General features: G+C 39.7%; 1 protein-coding gene across 1 annotated transcript in view; it reads right to left on the bottom strand.

The window, feature by feature from the left end:
- Nucleotides 1–8,768: 8,768 nt before the first annotated feature.
- The window catches only part of cpxm2 (carboxypeptidase X (M14 family), member 2), a 30,718-nt gene continuing 18,721 nt past the window's right edge, over nucleotides 8,769–20,765 (bottom strand). Inside the window, exons 7-15 of the mRNA XM_065949923.1 lie at nucleotides 20,178–20,328; nucleotides 19,396–19,484; nucleotides 16,907–17,030; nucleotides 16,537–16,733; nucleotides 14,568–14,747; nucleotides 13,347–13,644; nucleotides 12,903–13,042; nucleotides 11,907–12,006; nucleotides 8,769–9,656 (exon numbers count right to left, since the gene is read on the bottom strand). Coding sequence (XP_065805995.1) covers nucleotides 9,397–9,656; nucleotides 11,907–12,006; nucleotides 12,903–13,042; nucleotides 13,347–13,644; nucleotides 14,568–14,747; nucleotides 16,537–16,733; nucleotides 16,907–17,030; nucleotides 19,396–19,484; nucleotides 20,178–20,328 — 1,539 coding nt within the window. The 3' untranslated portion in view covers nucleotides 8,769–9,396. The remainder of the gene's footprint in view (nucleotides 9,657–11,906; nucleotides 12,007–12,902; nucleotides 13,043–13,346; nucleotides 13,645–14,567; nucleotides 14,748–16,536; nucleotides 16,734–16,906; nucleotides 17,031–19,395; nucleotides 19,485–20,177; nucleotides 20,329–20,765) is intronic.

The raw sequence follows: 20,765 nt of genomic DNA, 5'->3' as shown, positions 1-20,765 counted from the left end.
CAAACAAAGAAATGTACTCAATCTAAGAAAAAGTGTGACTGCAACTATTTTTTTAATGGCGTTGTGAAAAGTCAGATTTTTTGTTATTTCAAGAAGAAAAATCTAGTTTTCTCATGGTATTGGGGGAAAGTGGTGTTGCAAATTCTACTCTAAGGTGCTAGAAAGATGAGTTCACAATATAGTCCACTTCAGAGAACTGCCTACAAAAGAACATCTTTATGAATTCTGCTGAACAACAGCTAAAAACAGTGAACCACCACCTTAGCTGTTTTCACATGTGCTTTCTGAAAATATCTAGGTAATTTCAAGAGGACTGCTCCTGAAATTCACCTGCACCTCACAGCTGTATAGTGTCTATGTCTGACAGAAGGGGCGGGGGGGGAGTGGGGACTCCTGAGGCATCTACTCACTCGAATCAAATACTGGAAAAATACTAGGGGTCTGGAAGGCAAAGTCCGACTGAAAAATGTGGCTGTTTTGGTTCACACATACACCTCCTCATGAACATATCTGGAGTTTTTCAAGAGTTTTCTCCAAGTGTGAAAGCCCTAAAGCAAGCTCATGTTTGGGAGTCTTCAATAATGCAATTAGAAAGGTTCATATTTACCCAAATAACAGTCATTTAAGCCAGCTAACAGTAATGTAAGCTAATATATAGAATGAGTAATAAAAAAACAGGACTGAATTAAGGTCTTTTCAGGAGATCCAGTCATGATAGAAGAGATATTTAATAAAACACCTGTAAAATATAGCTAAATCATTCTCTATTTACTAAAATTTGCTGCAGATACAACCTAACTATGTAACCAATATCAGGCTAAATGATTTATAAGTGCCATTTTTCTTCGGATTTCAGGGACAAATCAGTGGAAGCAGGGAAAGAATGAAATGGAACGTTTAACAAGAGCTACATGACTGTCAGCTGTAGTGGCTGCAGCAATTTGGACTGTTTCCACCTGCAATCTGTCTGAGCCAGGGGGAGGCAATCTTTCTATTCACACCACAGAGCAGGTGGTAATGAAACAACATCAGCCACTGACTGAGATTGCCTCGTCTGTAAAATGACTGAGATTCTCCACGCTGATTCACACCCCGTGAGCCAGTGATTATCTTCAGGTGGGCAGCAGTGACCGTAACACAAACCGTAATCATGGCCAGTCTCAACCCTTGCTGTCAAGTGATGGGTAGATACCTCGTAGATGTTTGTTGTTTTCTCTGTTCGTAACTCTTTGACTTGGGACTAATCAAACAAAGTTAACTTCACAGCTCAGAAAGTCTGAATGCAGAGCCCACAACATGTTAGTCACTTGGCTTTGCTTTCATGGCATTTAGTACTCCAGCGATGTGTAGGTTTACCTCTTTTGACAAGTGGGATTGTTAAATGACACATTTCTCCCGTCACTGGCAAAGCAAAGAGATTAATAACTCTTTTGAAAGGTATTTGAAAAAATCATAAACAACGGAAAAAAAGAAAAAAGACAGTTTGAAGCCCATGTGATTGCCAAGACAGACTGTTGTGTTTGTATGATTTCTCCAACACAGAACCACAAAATAATGAATGCTGAAAAAAACACATTAGCTGTGTCTCAATTTGGTCCTTCAAAGGGCGCAGTCTAAGGAGGACCCAGCCTTTATAGTCTACGTATATCGCTCAGACTTAACTGATATTAGACAGTCTGGTCTGCAGAGGATTCCCAGTTTGCGTCTCCAGCTGTCCCCGCCCTTACCATATCTTTTCTCAGTGCTGCCCTCTTTGCCCTCTACCAACACGACTTCTTGACTCTATGAGTTCCATTTGAAGGCTGCATATTTATTTGGCTGTTGAGATTAAATACTATATTCTATATTCTCCAGAAACCCAATCTATAACCATTAACTCTATAAGTTACACTTGTTGTTTTTATTAGCTTGTTCTTGTTCTTGTTTATAGGGTTTGTTGTGTTTTTTTTCTTTAGATAAGCCATGCTGTAATAATATGTTAATGGGAGATAGTAACATCGCAAAACAAAGATATTGCTCGGCCCCTGTAGGCAGAAGTTTAATTAGAAACAATAATTCACATCTGTGTTGGAGAGCAGGCCTTTAAAATATAACACCTTACATTTCCAAAACTTCCCCACTATAAGGTATTTCACAAAGGGGTACAGAACCTTAATATCTTTTACAGTTGCGAATTGTTATCTGTGCCGTTTTCGTCAAAAGTTTTTTTTTCAGCCCTCCAACAAATTCCGGACGCTCTGCACGCCCAGGTACATCCCACAGGTGTTTTCACTTATCTGCCTAATTAGGCTCCTTACGATGCAGATCACATATTCCACTGGGATTATGTCCAGAGCACAAAATTCTTTAACTCCCATTTTTTGTCAGATACAACCATCCTGTGCCTGTGCAGGAAAATGTTTTACATTAATAGGTTACCGGTTGAAAGGTGAAGACAAAGGGTTTGGTGGAATTTAATTATCTATAGTCACCATAGTATTAGTGTTTTAGTTGCCTTTTCCTTCTCATGATTTAACCATTGTTTACCACCCAATAACCAACAACTGTACAGACTTTACATTGCTCTCTTGTTTTCCCTGGTAAGTCTTAAATGCATGTTTTAATGTCCTTATTAAAAATGTAGCTTTTGTGACTTAATGTTTTTTATAGGTACACCCAACGTCCACATTAACAGAGGTCTAATCAACTGACATAACAGCAAACACCTCTTTGCAGGGTGTTCCATAAATTTGGATCAGCCTTTGTAGCCTTTGAAGCTACACAGTTGTACAAAAATAATTGTTATTTGATTGTACTTCGCCTAAATGTTCTTGTTCCTCCATATTCAAAGCGCTAATGTTCCTAATGTTTAACTCTAAATTAAAAAAAAATAATTACAAGATATCAAATAGTGAAGCTATCATGAGAATGTCTCCTCTCTGAGTGCTGTCCAGTAAAATGTATGATAATGACTTGATTGTATATACTGTTTAGAAATAATAACAATGCTGGGTTAAATGTTTGGTATGGCAAGTGCAACTTAAACTAGATAATGGATTTATTTGCCTTTAAGTTGTAGTTATTAGAACATCCTTCTCCAACTAAATATTATCTGCAAACCCTCCCATGTAGCAGCCCTATTACATGTTACTCAAACAGATCTCCTGTGTGGAGCAGCTGTGCCTCTCCTTCGTGCTCTGCTTCTCTTGTGCAGCCTGTTGTTAAGTGCAGTGGGTTTGCTTGTTACCTAAACCTGGAACATCTGTGCTGGGGCTGCTACAGTTTTAAAATATTGCCTCGCTGGGCATTCACCTCTAGACTTCCTGGTTTCTTCCCACACTACACCAAAGTTGCACTCACTCATACTGTAAACACACTTCTGTCACATATTCATGATTTGTATTTGGATGAATGTTGTTTTTGTGTGTGGTCTGACATATTGCGGCTTGAACCAGGCAGAAACGATGATTTTGTAATTGTTTATGTGGTTTTTTTGTTGGATTAAAAAGCTCAGATTCACAGTGTTCACAGAAAAACTTGGACTGAAGATATTGAGATGATTTTTTGCTGAGTCTGTATGCGGAGAAATATACAGCCTGTTAACCATGTAATCAACTTGTTTAAAAAAACGTATATCTTGCTTACAGTTGGAGTGAACACTGAGTGGACTTCGTTTACACCATAGACTGTACATAAACAAGAACAAAGCCCTGGTGACGTCAACCACTGCATGCAACTTTTAAATCTGTTAGAGGGTGGTCACCTCATAAGAAATGCTGTCTCAACCTAACTTTCGTTCAAGCTAACAGTAGGCGGGTTTTAAGCCTCCAAGCAAGCAGTGACACAGTGCCAGCTTGTCAGTCAAGCCAGCCACGCCCCTAAAAATGAATAACTCTTATCCTTCATAAAATCAAAACAGGTGAGTTAAAAAAAATATCACTCTCTGAAAAGTGTGTGCCAGTAAAGGCAAAAGCTATCCAGACCTATTTCATTTAAGAACCAGGCTGAAAATATGTTAATTTCTGCTGTAAAAACAAGCATTTTGCAATATGTGTGTAGTGGGTGTGACCCCCTGTGCGTCTGCAGTCAGCCTCAAGTGGACACTCTAGGAACTGCATTGACTTAATTTTGTTTTTCCGGGAGGTTGCCCCTTGGTTTACATACACTAGAGGAGTATTCTGACTTATTTGAGTGAAATATCTCAACAAATATTGGATGTAATTACCATTAAATCCTTTGCATACATCTGGTAAATTTAATCTGTTGCCCTCCCATCAGGTCACAATGGAGTTTTTCAATACTTTTATTTATGACTACTTACATTCCCATCTTCTGTAATATACGGCAATTTCTTTCTTTTTTTAATTGTAAGGATGCTAGCTAAACTTAAAATCCAACATGTTAAAATAATCACTGCTAGTATGATAGTATGAGGTTGTTAGCATCTACTTATCTGTCAGGTCAGGAAAGACAAACAATCAGATGATCCAACCGATTTTAGCCGTTCAAGTGTATCTAAAACAGTTTAATCAAAGATAATAACAAGTCAGTTAGTTTGTAATTGCATACAATAAAAACTTCTAACTACTTAGGTAAATATATTGGGTTGAAGCTGAAGAAGAAGTTGGTCTTTCAATTGTGGTGGATGTTCATTGGAAATCATTTTTTTGCCCAAGTCCTGGGAAGCCCTGATTGCTCTTGAGTGATGCTCCATTAGATTTTGTTTGAGTAGTTGTCAGTCAAACCAAAGATCACGATGGGTTAAATGACACCCGAATTTCTTTGAGACAAGCAAATAAAATCCCACTAAAACATTCTTGTCATACTAATAAGGAGGCAGAATTTGAAAAGTTTCTAAACTTAAAGTAATCCACAAAATAGTGTACTTTAAACCAACATCCTTCTTCTTTGTTAATCTTATTTATCGCTTTTGATGTCCATTGAGTCCGCAGGGAGTTCAATCTGTCTCTGCGGCTCTGACAGCAGAGGGGAGGAGAGGTTAAGAGCTGGTTTACCGACGCTGCATGGCGACTCTCTCCTGTGATTTCCAGGCCGGCACTCCAACACTTCAAAGGCTGGACGGACTTCTGAAGAAGCTCTGGCCTTTCAACTGCTGGCAGGGTCAGTGTGGGCCTGTGTTTTCTAACACATCTGCACCGTATCACAGTTGCAGACCACAGGGACTACACTGCACACCCTGCACACTTTACAACCCCCTCACCCCATCCTGACACAGACCCCACCCACTTTCCCTCACAGGGATGGTCTGTGGGCCATATGGGAGAAGTTTGGATGGATATAACACAAAATGTATATTTATAACAAACATAATCACTACAGTATTCAATTATGAAACTACATTTTTAAAGTACATTTTCCACTTGATCTACAATGGAGAGTGAGTTGAACTACAATGCAAGTAAAGTGATTGAAAGTTCACATCACAGTCACATTACTAACCAATTGAGGCACTTAGCAAACCTCTCAGATCTGATTCTTCAAAATGATCTGCTGAAGTGAAGTGCTGCTCTTCACTTGATACATGTCACAAGTAATATCAAAATTGAACATACACAAACTCTGAAAGAGACACCTTTATGCTGTACAGCTTTCTAAAAATGGTTGACCTGGCTTTTAAATTTTTTTTTTATTGCGCTAATGTATTTACTCTCTAAAAGACATAGTCAAAGGGCATAGTCTCTAGGCATTGGGTCAAGCAGTTACAAGCTACTGAAGACATGAATACGATCTGAATGTGTGTAACTAACAATCTATGACTCACCCTTATTGTTTTTTAAAGGTAATATTTAATTTAGTCTTCTTTATACCGAGGATTTAACTTGACTTTACAAGGGGAGTTCCCCAAGGTATCGTTCTCGGACCTGTGTTATTCACTATTTAGATAAATGAAATCCCCACCTCATAATACAATTGCCGTTTCCATCTTCATGCTGGTGAAACTGTCCTTTGTTCTTTTGCGAATTTAATTCATGATTCCACTCTAAAACTACAGTTAGCTTTTAAACTTTTGCAAATCCCCCTTCCTTGAAACTTTGTAAATTTAGGAGAAGGTTGAGGTAGTTATTTTGGAAAGACACATCAGCTATGATAGTGTTAGAATTCAATCTATGGATAGCCCAATTATACAGTGTAATATTAATAAGTATATTTATTGCTAATTCTTTAATTCTTGCATCTTAATTTTCCTGTTTTAATTGAAACTGCTCTAATAGTGTCAGTGCCTACGCACAATTAAAAATGAAGGTTCTCCCTCAGTGTGCCGTCTGAGGATTTAAATAAATAAATGGAATTCATGTTATTAATCTAAAAATATTTAGTGTTTACCAAGTGCTCATCCCAGTGTCTGCATTTTATTAGCTTATGACTCTTCACTCCCAGAGTAAATTTTTCAGATTTCAACAAACTATTTGAAATTCAAAGGCAAATTTAGATGCTCAATAACAAAATGCAGCTGAGTTAAATCATTAACATCTATGATGATAAGGTTACTTACTTACTTTTTACAAGTTTGCAGATAATATCGTGCATCTTAATTTCACTGTTATGAAAACAAAACTCAAAATGATCACCTGAAGAACACCTCTGTTGGAAACGTTGTGATGAAATAAAACTTTTTGTGGTGCAGGCCTATCTTCTTCCTCAGTCTGCTGTTTTTGCACATCCCCGCACCTACGTGATGTGCATATAACTACCTCCTTTTTCACTGATATAAAACTGCCACTTTTTGTAATCAAATATTATCTAGCAACTCTCCAAGCAGGCTTTGCGTTGCACACACTCTGAAACATTGCATATAGCTTTGTTTTATGATACAGCATAAAAATACAGTATATTTTTAAATGTTAGACATCCAGTATAACTGAGGAAAGTTTGAGTGCCAGGTCAACAACAGACCATACTAACAGATCCAACACTGAGATGATTCAGTTTGATTTCCATGAATTTAAGTCAGAGAGATTTTTAATTGGAAACCCCTTTAATATATAACACCCCACCGTCTGAATGATTTGCAAATTAATTTCCTCTGCTTCATATTCAAAGTTGGTTACTGTGGTATACAAAGCGTGGTAATATTAACAAGCTCGGAAGTGTCTTTTACTGTTCGTTGCACTGAGATGATGACTGTGTGCGAGCCTCTCCTTGGTAACCTTTGGAGGAGGAGATAAGAGGTTGAGGTCTTCCTCTAATTGCATGTTGGCTGGAGAGAAGGAAGGCTGGCGTTGTTGTCAGAGGAAGCCAGTGATCTGTAAAAGCCCCAGCAGAGCTTTGATAATTAGAGCCTTTCCTCTTCGACACTCCCACGATACCATCCCAGCACCGCAGGAATCAAATGAGATGATGCTTCACATTAAACACTGTGATTAAAAACTAAGTTATGGGAATGAAGTGGAGTTTGTTTTCCATTAGGGCTGTTCAATCAAGCAGGAGTGAATGAAAAACAAATTTTCTTTTAATCCTCATCATACAAAGAACAAACAATATTCATGTTAATCACTTGTTAATCCAAATCCTTTTTACTTTATTCATTTATTTGTATCCTTGCTTCATTATGTAGTAGTGTTGATGTGGAGTTCACTTGTTAACATTTCATCATATTTATACATCATAAAACACATGTCACAAGCAAGCTTTGGTAATTGAATGTTAAGGAAGAGCAAAGCAATGAATCAATAAAATTAGGTAAATTATATGTTGGCACCACAAAGTAAATTATCCACCATGTTTGATTTATGTACATGTTTATTTCTTGATCATTATTTATTCTTAAATTTTATTTTTGCATATTTTTGTTGTTTATTTATTAATTATGTGATTTGTTTCAGTCAAAACTTTGTATGTATCAGTTTAATAAGGTGGTTTCTGAACGTTTTAATGATTAATAATTTTTCATTATTTCATTTGGGGAAGGGCAGTGCTCAAAAAATCGATATGGCAATACATCATAATGTGCTCCTGTCAAATACATATATTGATGCAGATGTTACAGAATCGATATGTCTGCAAAGCTGTCATGACAGTTTTTAAAGACAATTGACCTACGGTGCAGCTCACAATAAAACAATACCCATAGCTCTGGGATTAGAATATGTATGTATTTAGGATCTCTGAGGACCTGAATTGATGCATCTGACTTATGCCTCTGCTGTTACTCTCAACAATAAATAATAATAATAAATGAATCCTGTGTAGGACATGGTCATTATCCTGAATCAATGTATATCAGGATATGTATCATATAGTGGCCTCTGTGATATGTATCATATCGTGGCCTCCAGCCGTAGTGTTTGGTGGTGGGGGGTGTTGATGGTTATTATTCTTCTTTATAGGTCTGCAGTTACTGAATCTACATATTATACATTTTAACTTATCTTATTAAATTATCCTAGTATTGTCAACTAAATGTTTGCCTTCAGCCAAACATTGACATTTCCATCGTTTATACATTTTTAATTCTTGTTCAGCTGATGTGTTGTGCACTTCTTAAAACAACTGTCTAGGCTGCCTATGTAATCGGTATTAGGTTAAAGAAAGTCTCCGGGAAACTTCATGGAAAATTATCAGAAAATAAAATGACTATTAAATGAGTCACCATGATGATCTTATGAGGAACTCACAAAGCCTACCCATAAAAAAACCCCAAAAAACTGAGCACCTCCAACTGTTCTGAACGGTCTTCCCTTGTAATGGAGTTTTTCTTCAAATGTAGTGTGATTGATTGATTGATTTCCAAAGTGCTTATCCTCTACATGAACAATCAAACAATTACAAAGTGTGCAAACAGTCTTTATTTAATAACTTGCCAAACGCAACGTGTAAAAAAACAAAACAAAATCAGTGACACACAAACGGTCACCGAGTCCAGGTTTTTAAACAGAACGGAACAATGTACAAGTGCAAGTAATGAAGCTTTTGTAATGGTTTACATAACGCTGTTACATAAGTTAATAAGTATGTACATTAGTGACAGTCACAGCCTTTCCTCACAGTGCTTAGAGTTACACTCAAAACAGATTCCTCCTCACCTTTCTTTCTTTCTTTCTTATCGTTTGTTTTTTTAAATCTGCAGATATTTTTGAAGGTGGAGGTCTTATTTCTAATTATAAAACAAAGGGTTAAATCATAAAGCAGGCCTCTGACAGAATCATATCTTTAACAGTCATTATATATATATAAAAAAAAGAGATGACATCAGATAAAAGAGAGCTTATATCTGGGAACAAGAGAAAAACCAAACCACACACACACATAACAAATGAAGCATCCTGTTTAAATAATCCTCTTTTAAATCTTCACTCAGGGGAACCTGACAGAGGTCCAAACCCACTCTTGGGCTTCACCCCGGTCTGATGAGAGCAGATGTTACTTTTTAACATTTCCTCTCTCCTCGTCGTACAGTCATGATGTTCCCAGCCGTCTCTCTCTGGACCTGCGGGCTTGGAGCCGCCTGATTGGCATCTTGATTGGCTGCTTGTTGAACTTTTCCATTATTTCTCTGATTCGGGACAGGTTGGTGCGGCCGATGAAGAAGTCGCACTTGGTGGCGCCCATCTCGTAGCCCACTTCGCACTTCTTGGTGGTGACGCTGTAGCCCTCGGCTCTGGCGGTGACTCGGTACTCCCCGGGGTTCAGCAGGCGCCAGTAATCACCATCAGCAGCTTCAAAAACAGCAGACAAACACAAGATTTTTGCACTCAGGTTTGTGGTTCGCTATTGCTTTTGAGTAAGATGTTGAATACCAAATATAAACTTCTGCTACACAGCAAGGAACTCACCAAACTTTCAACAGCATTTTGAATTTGAAGTCCATTTTTTAATAGATGTATTGCAATGTGGAGTACTTTTGGGCTGAATGTTTGCATGGAAGATGCTTTAGACGTAAGATTTAAGGCTATAGAGATAGAAGCTACTAACGATACTTAGGGTATAGCTTCATGAGATGCTCCACTTCCTCATTTTAGCGCAACAAATTGGCTTCTTGTCGGATATACATTTTCAAAATAAGACTTCTAACCAAAATTACAACTTCAATCTGATAAGATTTTGAATTTATTCTTGTAAATTTCCGTCTTCAATCTTGTGAAATGATGACATTAATCTTGAAATCTTAGATTTTTCCCGTCTCGACCGTGGCCCCAACACTCCGTCGTTAATATGGACCTTGTTTCCCTCAGGGGTTTATGTAAAGGGGTGCTTCCAAACATAAAGTTAAAGGTAAACCAAAACAAGCTCCGCCGCAGCAGCACTATGCAAATGTTGTCCTAGAAAGCTAATTTTAAACAGCTTACAAAGCAGCAGATGCCACAAACGTTTTTTAATCTAAAGCCTAAAATTAAAGTTGAAATGTTCTTTTTGTTCTACTTTTTGGGAGGAAGGTGTTCACTGTTCCTGCTTGGACTTTTAAAAATAGCTCTGCTTTGTCATGTCGGATTTTCTGCCTGTGTGAGACCTGAGAACACTTGTGCTGTGTTGTGCTGTGTTTGACTCACTCACTTTAACAACAGAGCGGATTACTTCTGGTCATCCGAACACCAACCTGACATGACACCTGACACATTTGAACTTCCACTGAGACTACAGAAATATGATGGATGGTCTCGTGTTGTTGTTTAGTCTTTCCTAACAGTTACACCAGGGCCAGGTTGTTCAGAAGTAAGAAGCTCACTTATTGGACCAAATCTTGACAACGGGTACTTCAGAAAGAATGGATACAATCAGGTGATCCGATGTACATTTTTATCCAGATGTGAACAACACAAACTTTCAGTTTGTGTTGTTCACATCTTTGAGTACTACTACTTTGACCACGGGGGGGGGCGACAAAAACAAAACAAAAAAAAGTATAAAATGATTCACAGGAGCTTTAAATATTTCATTTCAAACAACTGTCAGTATCTTTATTTGTTTTTTTGGATTTTGGCACCTCCTGTGGACAAAGTATGTTGTATGCTGTCCCATTAGAGCACTGCTAATCTAGATTTGGTAATCTTAGAATATCTGTATTTGGAAAAGTTAGGGTATTCTTTGAAAAACCAGGATAAAAGTGAGCTGGTTCACCTGATCCTGGATAGGGAAAAAGTGGATTTTTTTCTTATCCAAATTAAACCTGGCCCAGGCCACCTGTTCCTCTGTTAGCCTGAAAAGCAGACGGGATTCTAATTGTTTCCTAAAGTTATTCAGTATGCAGCTGGTGAGCTGATGAATGCTTTGTCTGGCAAACACCTTTCTGGTAACAATGCATCCAGGCTGTTGTCCCCGTTTCCAAGACCAGAGAACAAATACTTAAAAAAATGTCTGTCTGTGGAGGTTTCAGCAGCCCAAAAGACGATTCAAAACAGCTGAAAATAAAAAAAACTAAAAACTTAAATCTCTGCAGACCGCTCCTGAGAACAGTAAGGTATCCAAGAAGAAGCAGTGACTTCTACTAAGTTCCAGGAATAATATCGGCTAATGTCCTCTTTGGACATTTGATTTCACGCTCTGAGAACAGAACTACTTTGGTTCCGAAGGTTGCATTTTTCAGGCATCTGCAGAGATTACCTCGAGGACGCATGATCAGTAAGCAAATTCAGAGCAGACACCGCCTGTGACTGTGATCTGAGTCAGACCCTTAACCTGCAGCGCTGCTAAAAATCACCAGCTGCTTTTGTTTAGGCCTACTTATTCCAGCTTACTCTGAAATACTGAAACACTGTAAAGTGAGACACTTCTGAGGATTCATCTGAATTATGTAGACGGTTGAGTCAGTGGTGCACTGAACTAACCTCTAAAGCTTTGTTTTACAAAATTACTCACAAAACTTCAGAGATGAAGGAAAAATGTCCACATGAAACTAATACCATGACAGATCTTTGTGTCCAGACAAATTACAACAAACAAAGAATGTGTAAGAGTCAAGTGAAGTCTACCTGTGCAAACATCATGGCTGATTCCCTCCACAGCGATGGTGGCATTAGCAATCGGGCGCCCTTGCAGGTCCCGCACCACACCTTTGAGCCCGCGATGCACCTGCACATAAAAAGCACATCTGACTTAACCACGAGTGAATTCTGTCCCCCAAAAAAACCTCCGATTATGAATTTAACACAACATATATATTAAATGAAGTGATGATATGATGTATAATGTATAAGCTTCGGTTTAACAGTAGAGTTAAGCCCGTTTTTTTTTTTTTTTATCTCTCTCCTCCTCATCCGTCGTCAATATTTTAACAAACGCTGTATCCCAACACGGGGGCGGGTCCTCTGAAGTCTGTCACTAGAGAGAATATAACATAAGCAGATGACAAGCTTTTCGTATTTCAAAAACTTTTCTCAAAGTACGGGAGGAGAATACAGACTTATGCTGCAGGAATCTGGAGGACAGGATCCTTGTGCACTGGTCAGTAAATTATTTAAAGACTCAAGCTAAATACATCAACTCATCATTTAGTAATACTTTTACAATTTACATCATCTCTTACTTACACATACAAAATGATTTATTATAGAGGTTTAAAACATTGATTTCTTGGTAATCTCAGATTATGGATGATTAAGGAGGTACTCTTGTAAGATAGTTGTTCACCATGTGTTGAAGAGAAACATCACAATTGATTCACCAATTTGCCAAATTGTATCTCAAATATTCACAAGACGCCTGCAAAGTGAAGATAAATATTTGAGTTTACAAATAAACAATGGCACCTGAATGCATCGTTAGTTTTTCTTTCTGTAGGTTAACACTTTTCCCATCTGCTCGCAGGGTGTTGCTAAAGCATAAAAATACAACAGTGCAAAAACTAACATTCAAATATGGACTGCCAATATTCCTAAAATAACTCCTAAATGATAACATAGCATGTGTTTAGGTGATAGATGTGTGTTTGTGTGAGCTGCGGGGGCTGCCTCTCCTCTGTACACTACCTGCTCCATGAAGACGAGCAGAGACTCGCGATTGTTCTCCCACTCCTCTGGCAGCTCGCTCTCGTGAGGGAATTTGTCACAGCCCACATACATCGACAGCTCAAAGCAGTTGGTGTGCAAATAGCTGAAATCATTCAAACCTGCAAAGAAAGAGAACGTCATCTGTAGGCAGTATTTAGGTGAGGTCAGAATTGATGTTTTTTTTGTCAGCCAGAGTTTTTGGAGATTTGACAGTCTGGCTTTCTTTGAATTCTTACATGATGCTTGGAGCTTAATCTTACAGGCTTTGAAACAGCCAAAGGGATCCATGCCTAAATATGCAGATGTGCTCATGTGTGTTAAACAAAGCGACAGCTCGAAGGCTCAGGGTGGAGCAGGGAAATCCTGCAGAACACAGTGTTAGGATATGTGAGAAAACACACAGGAAAGCTTTTGGACCCTTACTGCCAGCCGCTGTGTGCCAGGACGCCCCGTTGATGGTGCCGTCCTCTTTGGCAAAATCTTCAGTGTGGCAGACCCTTCTGTTAGCATCAGTCATCAGGCGGTGGGTGGAGGCGTAGGAGAAGGCCAGCCAGCGGAAGACGTGGTCGTCCGGGGTAGGGGTGGGCTCCCTGGTGACCCCTTGGGAGCGGGTTTTGTCGTACGGGAAGGTCACCACCAGCTCCCCGCCCTGGAGGTTGCCACCCAGCACAAAGGGCATCTTCTCCATCCACGCAATCAGAGCGCGTGTCTCCACGGCAACCTGCAACGAGGACACAGGAGAGGCGAGCATAATGTGATTTGTGCAAATAATCTCAGCGCTGTGATTGCTAAATTAACTCCCTCGTGCTGGAAATAATTTCACTGCGATTTGCTCTCAAGAGGGAGTGAAAAGGGGCTGCTAACACATTCCTGCACTGTAAACTAATTTCATGAATATCTTTTCATAAAAAAGGGGACACAATTTCATCAGGAGTGTTTGCCTGTTTAAAAATCAAGATGTGGATAAACTGGCTCTGCTGTTTGGGCTTAGATGATTAAAGCAGCCCTCCTCTCTCTCAGCTCTGATTGGACCGATCGGCGAGGCAAGTGGGTACGCTTTTCACAGCCTGCAGAGCACAGATGGGGAACCCGGCTCTGCAGCTGCAGCAGCTATTTCGGAGGATCTGTGTGAGTCACACGTTGCCCTCGGTAACGTCAAACCACTCGTGAGGATGAGCTTTAAATAGATGGCCGGGTGTATTTTTGCTCACGACAGCTTCGTCACAAATAGCTAATGAATGCGTTTACGCTTCTCCCAAAATAGACAGCGCTGATATGCCAATGTGTCTTTATTACCCTTTTCAAAAAGGGGGGTGGGGGATCTTCACCTAGGGTTTGTCTGTTAAGTTTAAAGAGCTGCAGAACAAGAACATGGAGTTCTAAATTGTCACTAATGAGAACTGAATGGCAAACACACAGTTGAAGGAAATGTGAGACAACATTTTATGCTGCATCGTAAATTAGCCTCCATCTGGACTTTAAAGTATCAGTAAGGTTAATAACATGAGAATAACTCTGAGAATATGCAGCCTACAGAATTTGAGCAAAAATACCACAAGCATCTGAATGGTTGCAGTAATTTCCCTGTAGGAATGCTTGAATTAGCACTTTTAATGCATTTTAATACGACTAAATCCGACCAACCGAAGCGTTTTTGGACTGGTACCATTCCGGGATGGGCACATGGTGGTTCAACATTTTACGGGGGATCCACTTCTTGGTCTCGGCCTCCCACAGTATTGAGTTGAGATCGGGGAAGTTATGGTGAATGTCTATGCCATCGTTGCTCCATCGACCCAGAGACCAGCCACTGAGCTCTGAACCCTGTGAACAAGGACAAGAAATAAAAGGAGCACAATGTGGAGGTAACTCAGGGGAAAGGGTTGTTGTTAGTGTCAACAACAGTTCAATGATTCAACAATGAGCCATTCAGAATAGTTGAATTGACTTGATTGGATGTGTGTAGCTGTCATCAGTAGCAGTTCTTGGTCTATGACAGGTGCAGTGAAAACAGGGAATCCATAACACTTAAAAAAATGAATGCAGACCAGCTGATCTCAAAGCCTATCAGTCCACATACACACAACAACCAATCAGAGTGTTGTTGACCATTTAAATGTCTGTCATCAACGGTCATCAGGAGTGGAGATAAGTGGTGTTATTATGATGATGGGCCGATTGCAGCGGCCTCTGATAACATCAGAGGCCGCTGCAATCAGCTGGAAAACCAAGAAACACTCAGAAGACACACAGATTGGCAGAAAAAGGTCAACAATGGAGACAAAACACACACATATAAAGTGCTTTTTAGGTACATCAGAAGCTTGATTGAAAAAGGTGAAAGTAGGGTTTTGAATATGTGTGGGGAGTTAGTTTCAGAGGCAGGGTGCTGCTATAGAGAATGCTTCTTCCCTCAGGTTCGGTGCTTGGTTCTGAGTTGTGGAGACAAGAGGTCGGTGTTGGAAGAACGGACGCTACAGGTGAGTGCAGCAGAGGAGGTCATGAAGTTGGATTTAGCTTTGCTTAATACATCAGACATTGTAAAAATAATAATGATAATTTGACTGTTTAAAGCTCCTGTGAGCTACTCGCTGTTTGTGTTGAATATTGGCGCCCCCTGTGGACACAGTGCGATAATTGACCACTTTGCTGATCCTGTCCTGTACATGTGTAATTAGTTGTGTTTTCTGACAGAAATATCTCATCATGGGGCGCTGGTTGCGCAGTGGTTGGTGTACGCTGGGTTCGAGTCCGACCAGTGGCTCCTTTCCCGCACGTCGTACCCCACTCTCTCTCTCTCTCCCTGATTTCCGACTCTATCCACTATCCTATATCTCCAATAAAAGGCACAAAAAGCCTAAAAAAAAATCTTTAAAAAAAATCTCATCATACTTTGTTTTAAATGTGCAACTCACAATAAATCTTAGTAACGTGCTGTTAATCACTTGTCTGACACCTACCTCATGGCAGAGGTGACAGGTATAAAATAACTGTGTAGAAATATTTCATCTTCATGCTGATGCTCTCACTTGTTTTTGTAGGTCATATTAATGCATCACTATTCATTTCGTCTGTTTCATTACCAGCTAATAAGCTGTTAACGGCTTTAAGCTAAAAAATGGGCTTTCTGCAGCGCCTTGACAGGCCTTGCTGGGTTGAAAAGGCTCATCTTTTTTTTTTTTTTAGCTGTGTGTGTTCATGCAAATTTCAGACAAGCTGACATGTTAATTAGTTGTTCGGGGCACTATTAGCTTTTGTGAAACAAAGCGTTACAGCATGTACAGTGCACTCACATTTGGGCACCAAAGGACATGATGTCATGTAGCTTTTAACCTCCTTTACTTGTCTTTCTCTATTTGTGTCCCAATAATATTGTGCCTTTAATCTTGCAGGCCTGCAGCTGATTAAAGCCCATGTGTGTCAGAGGTGTTTTACTGAAGAAGAAGCTGTCCACATCCACTTCTGTTTACGTGCATAGGACATATAAACCAATTTTGCAACATACACCTACACCATATGGATGGTATATGAGCAGAAGCCCTGCCAGGCAGATATTTGTGCCTTTTCCACCAGAGGCCGAGTGCGCACTATGAGGTCACTAATGCAGACCTACCGCTTCAAAGGCCTTCTCGTACCCATCGGGGTTGACAGATGGCAAAAGATGGATCCTGGTTTCCTCCACCAGGTGACGGATCCGCTGGTTGCCGGACAGATACTCCAGGCACATAAACTGCATCAGCAGGAGGAGAAGCTCTCGCCCCAGCACCTCGTTACCATGGGAACCCGCTGTGTAACGAAACTCCGGTTCACCTGGTCAGCAGGTTCACAGATAGGGAGAGATGGGGATAAGATAGAGGGGGATTAAATATGCACTCCAACTCCACGGAGGGGGGTGGGGGGGATTTATAGGAGCACAGTGTGACATCTCTGATGATATTGCTGCACATTAAATTGATCAATCACATCCTGTTAAATATACTCACCAAGTTCATGCTCTCCCGGGTTGTCGGATATCTCTATAGCGTACAGCTTGAGGCCACTGTGGCTCTTTCCTATGTTATAGATGCGGGTGATGTTGGGACACATTTCATTGACCACCTTCATAAGCTGTGGAAGGTCAGTAAAGAAAAAGAATGATTCAATGGCCCAACAAAAATATGAAGAATCATCGTTTAAACTTTGGGAAGATGATGAGCTTAGCATACTTTAGCAAAGTAAAAGTTTCAGTAACTTCAGCACGTACACTAAATTAAAGCGAAGAACACACTCTGTTCCCTCAAGAGGCTATCATCTATACTAATGAGGAATTAATTTGTGAATTATAGGTTTAAAGTCAGCAAGAAAATAATCAAACTCTTCCTGTGATATATCAGAGACTGAGTAGGAGACAAATGGACTTGAGCTTGTGTCGCACTTTTCTAGTCTTCTGACGACTCAAAGCGTTTTTACACCGCAGGTAACAACTACCCTTCGACACACTGATGGCCGAGGTTGCTATGTAACGTGATGAGTAGTAACAAATTCCCACACAGCCGACGAAGCAACGGGAGAAACTTGGGGTGAAGTGCCTTGCCAAAGCACACATCGGACATGTGGTTGGAGGAGCAGGGGATCGAACCCCCAAACTTATGGTTTAGAAATGACTCTACCAACTGATCCACAGCTGACCCCCAAGTATCCTTATTCAAAACAGATCCTCTGAATAGTACATGAGTATCAAGTAGATATATGAGTATTAGATTGATTGTACGGTGATTAGTTCATTGATGATTTGAAATCATAATTTTAATTCCTGCAGTCATTTCTGAAATTGATTATTGATTCCACTTATTTCTAATCATCAGTTGGATATATTTCTGGATGGAAGATACTTGCTACAATAATTCTTATAAGTTCTACTGTTGCTTATTATTATATTGATAAGACAAAGAACACAAAAACACATGAATTATTTTAAACTGTGCTTTTGAATCTGTAAAATCTGAAAACTTGTAGCCTCAGAATAGTACCAAATAATCTCCATTTTACTGTTCAATTCAAAAACAGAATCCTGTTGAGTGCTGTGTCATGGACCAGATTCAAAAACAAGCCATCACTGAAAGACACCAGCAAAGGTTATAATGAAGACAGGCTCGTGGAAGAGTTGATTAAAATAGCAACAACTGTCATTACCAGAAAAAGAAGGTGCAGCCGGGAAAGGACTAACAAGCTGTTTAGTCTCTCGTCAAGCTGCTGCAGAAATCATTAACCAAACACGAGCGATGGAGCTTTAATGAAGCCCGGGGTTATATTTACAAGGATCAATGTCGCATATTTGTTCTTAAAGGTAATGTTTTTACACACATTATTATCACTTAGGAGTGTTCAATTTCTTAAGTTCATCCTAAAGAAACATCATTAAACTGAGTTTGAGTTAGAGTCTGCTTGTGCACAACTAACTTTGTACTTAGAATAATCCTTCAGAGCGCTGTAGGCGTCTAGGCCCGGGATGTGCAAGGGTAATCAAAGGTAATATGCCATCTTCCTCTTTGAAAAATGTGGATAATATTCCCTCTTTGCACCTCCTTTATAATGTCTGACAATATCAGTATTCCCAGGGAGACAACGTTATACGATCAGTTGTGATCTCAGGAAAAGAGAGTCCTTAAGCGATATAAGACATTATTATTTCTCACTTCTCTCATGGGGCATGCACTTTATTTGATAAGCTTCAATGGGCTATTTCAAAATATTAAGGTTTGGGCACAGCCTTGTTTAAACTGTTGTGGATGAGGAGGGGGTTGCACCATGTACCTGCTTGTAGAAAAGAAATGTCAAGCATGAAAGAGCTTTTAAAAATAGTCCTTCCTTTCTTTGTGAAGGTCTATTGAGACTGCACACTCTGCTTGACACACATTAGCTTAAACCCTAAACCCCTGCAGACAGAAAGTAATGTAAAGTCTATTTAATTCACTCTGACAGTCTTTTTTTTTTCTGTTTCGCCAGAGAAGAAGCAGCTTTTTGTTTTTTTAACAATGAGCCATACGTTCGGAGCATTCACTGGCATTGTGGGTCATAACAGCAGTTTGAGGCACCTGTAGGCAACATGTTTGGAACAGGGGGAGCTGCTGCGTTATAGAAGATTATCATGCACAGCACCGTGCTCTCAGTCACAGTGTTAGCGGTGACAAATACAGCTGTCCTCCTGCTCGTTACAAAACAGGCTACTGCTCATGACAACTATATGAATAAGTAATGCCACGACCCAGGAGATGCTTAATGCATTTTCATGTGGCTGGCATCGCTTGCTTAATTTGTTTCTGTTGCACACTTTGTTCTTGCAGAGGACACAACTCGTCTGCTGTTGGCTAACAGTTAAAAAGAGATGTTTTATTGCTCCATGCTCTGGTGTCTTTGATGAATAAGAAATAAGAGCCGAGGTTTCAGTATGTGGGATGACACCTGCTGTTTTCAGTTGTCAGCTGTGACTCACCTGTCTCATTTCCTTGTAGCTGTGGTGTCGGAAGTCCAGCTTGTCAGTGGTTATGACTTCATTACGCCTGTGGTAGTAATTATTTGGATCTAAGGGGGTAAAAAAATATAGTTATTAATATTAAGAGATGTAAGGAAGGCTAAAGGCATCTCTGTTTAAAACTGGTCGCAACACAAAAAATGTTTTTCAGATAAAATAGAGTTCTTTTTTATGTGAAGATAAAACAATGCTACATCGAGGCTGCATCTTGAGGGTGATTTTCTCCAGGTATTTGTGAGACACTGAATCCAGTTGAAGTCACAGATCTGTAACGCTGATGGCTTATCATTGACAAAAGCATGGCACATCAGTTTGTAAGTAAGTTTGTTGATGGGACAGAATTTTTCAACTAAGATGGGAGGTTTTTTAATTTTACTGCGATAATGAATTTCTTCAAGTAGAAAAGCGAGAACGTGCAAAGGGATCTTTGGCCCGCTAAGAGCGAAGGGGGACAAAGTTGGGAGTCAATGGAATGATTTCAAGTTGACAGACGAATCGTTTTTACCTTGGTGGATCGTTTACCCATCGCTGACCCAACGTTTGCGATTATACTGCATTGCATTGGGGCAAACATTTAGCAGGGTTTTCATTTTTGCATAACATCCTTGTTATTTTATCCAACATTTGCTGGGTCAACACAAGGTTAATATCTGTCTGAACAAGGCTTTTATACTGATCTGATATTTCTACTCGTCTGTTGAATTATTTATGTGTCTGCAGCACTGTCCATACAAACCCGTCACCTGGCATAGGACAGCCAAGGATCTCCACTCTCATACAGATGTTGCCGATGGTGAACCAGGAGTTTGGGTTGACTCGAATGTATCGGGCAACCACGGGAACCGGGAAGATGTTCCGGACTGGGATCTCCTTCTCTCTGTTTCCAATGAAGATCTACTGAGGCAAAGACACCAGACCAGATGGTGAACAAACGGCAACATTTTTTTTGTAGCAAAGACTTAAAACTGATTGTAGCCAAAAAGCAACAATATGTAACTTTTCCAAATTTTAATAGTAGAACAAATTGCTGATGCTAAGAGATGGATGAAGCTTAGAAGAGAAAAACATACAAGCAAGAAGCAAGAAGCAGGACTAGATTAAAAAGTAAATATTTAACAGGATTTTATACTTTGGCGAGAGCTTCACGAAACAGTAGGTTGGAAGTCTGAAGCCCAGCTGGTTATAATGCTGTTAGATGTGTAAGAGTTTGCAAACACCAGGCTGTAGATGCTAGCAAAGTAATACTTGTGGGAAATCCAGTATATTACTGTATGTCAGTTAATTTGGTTATTTGGCTTCTCACAGTTGTGAGAATTCTATCGAGGAGGAGG

This window comes from Labrus bergylta, chromosome 21 (genome assembly GCF_963930695.1).
Source record: "Labrus bergylta chromosome 21, fLabBer1.1, whole genome shotgun sequence".
In the NCBI taxonomy this organism is placed as follows: domain Eukaryota; kingdom Metazoa; phylum Chordata; class Actinopteri; order Labriformes; family Labridae; genus Labrus; species Labrus bergylta.
The sequence above is the reverse complement of the archived record's forward strand: the minus strand, read 5'-3'. Positions and strand labels throughout refer to the sequence as shown.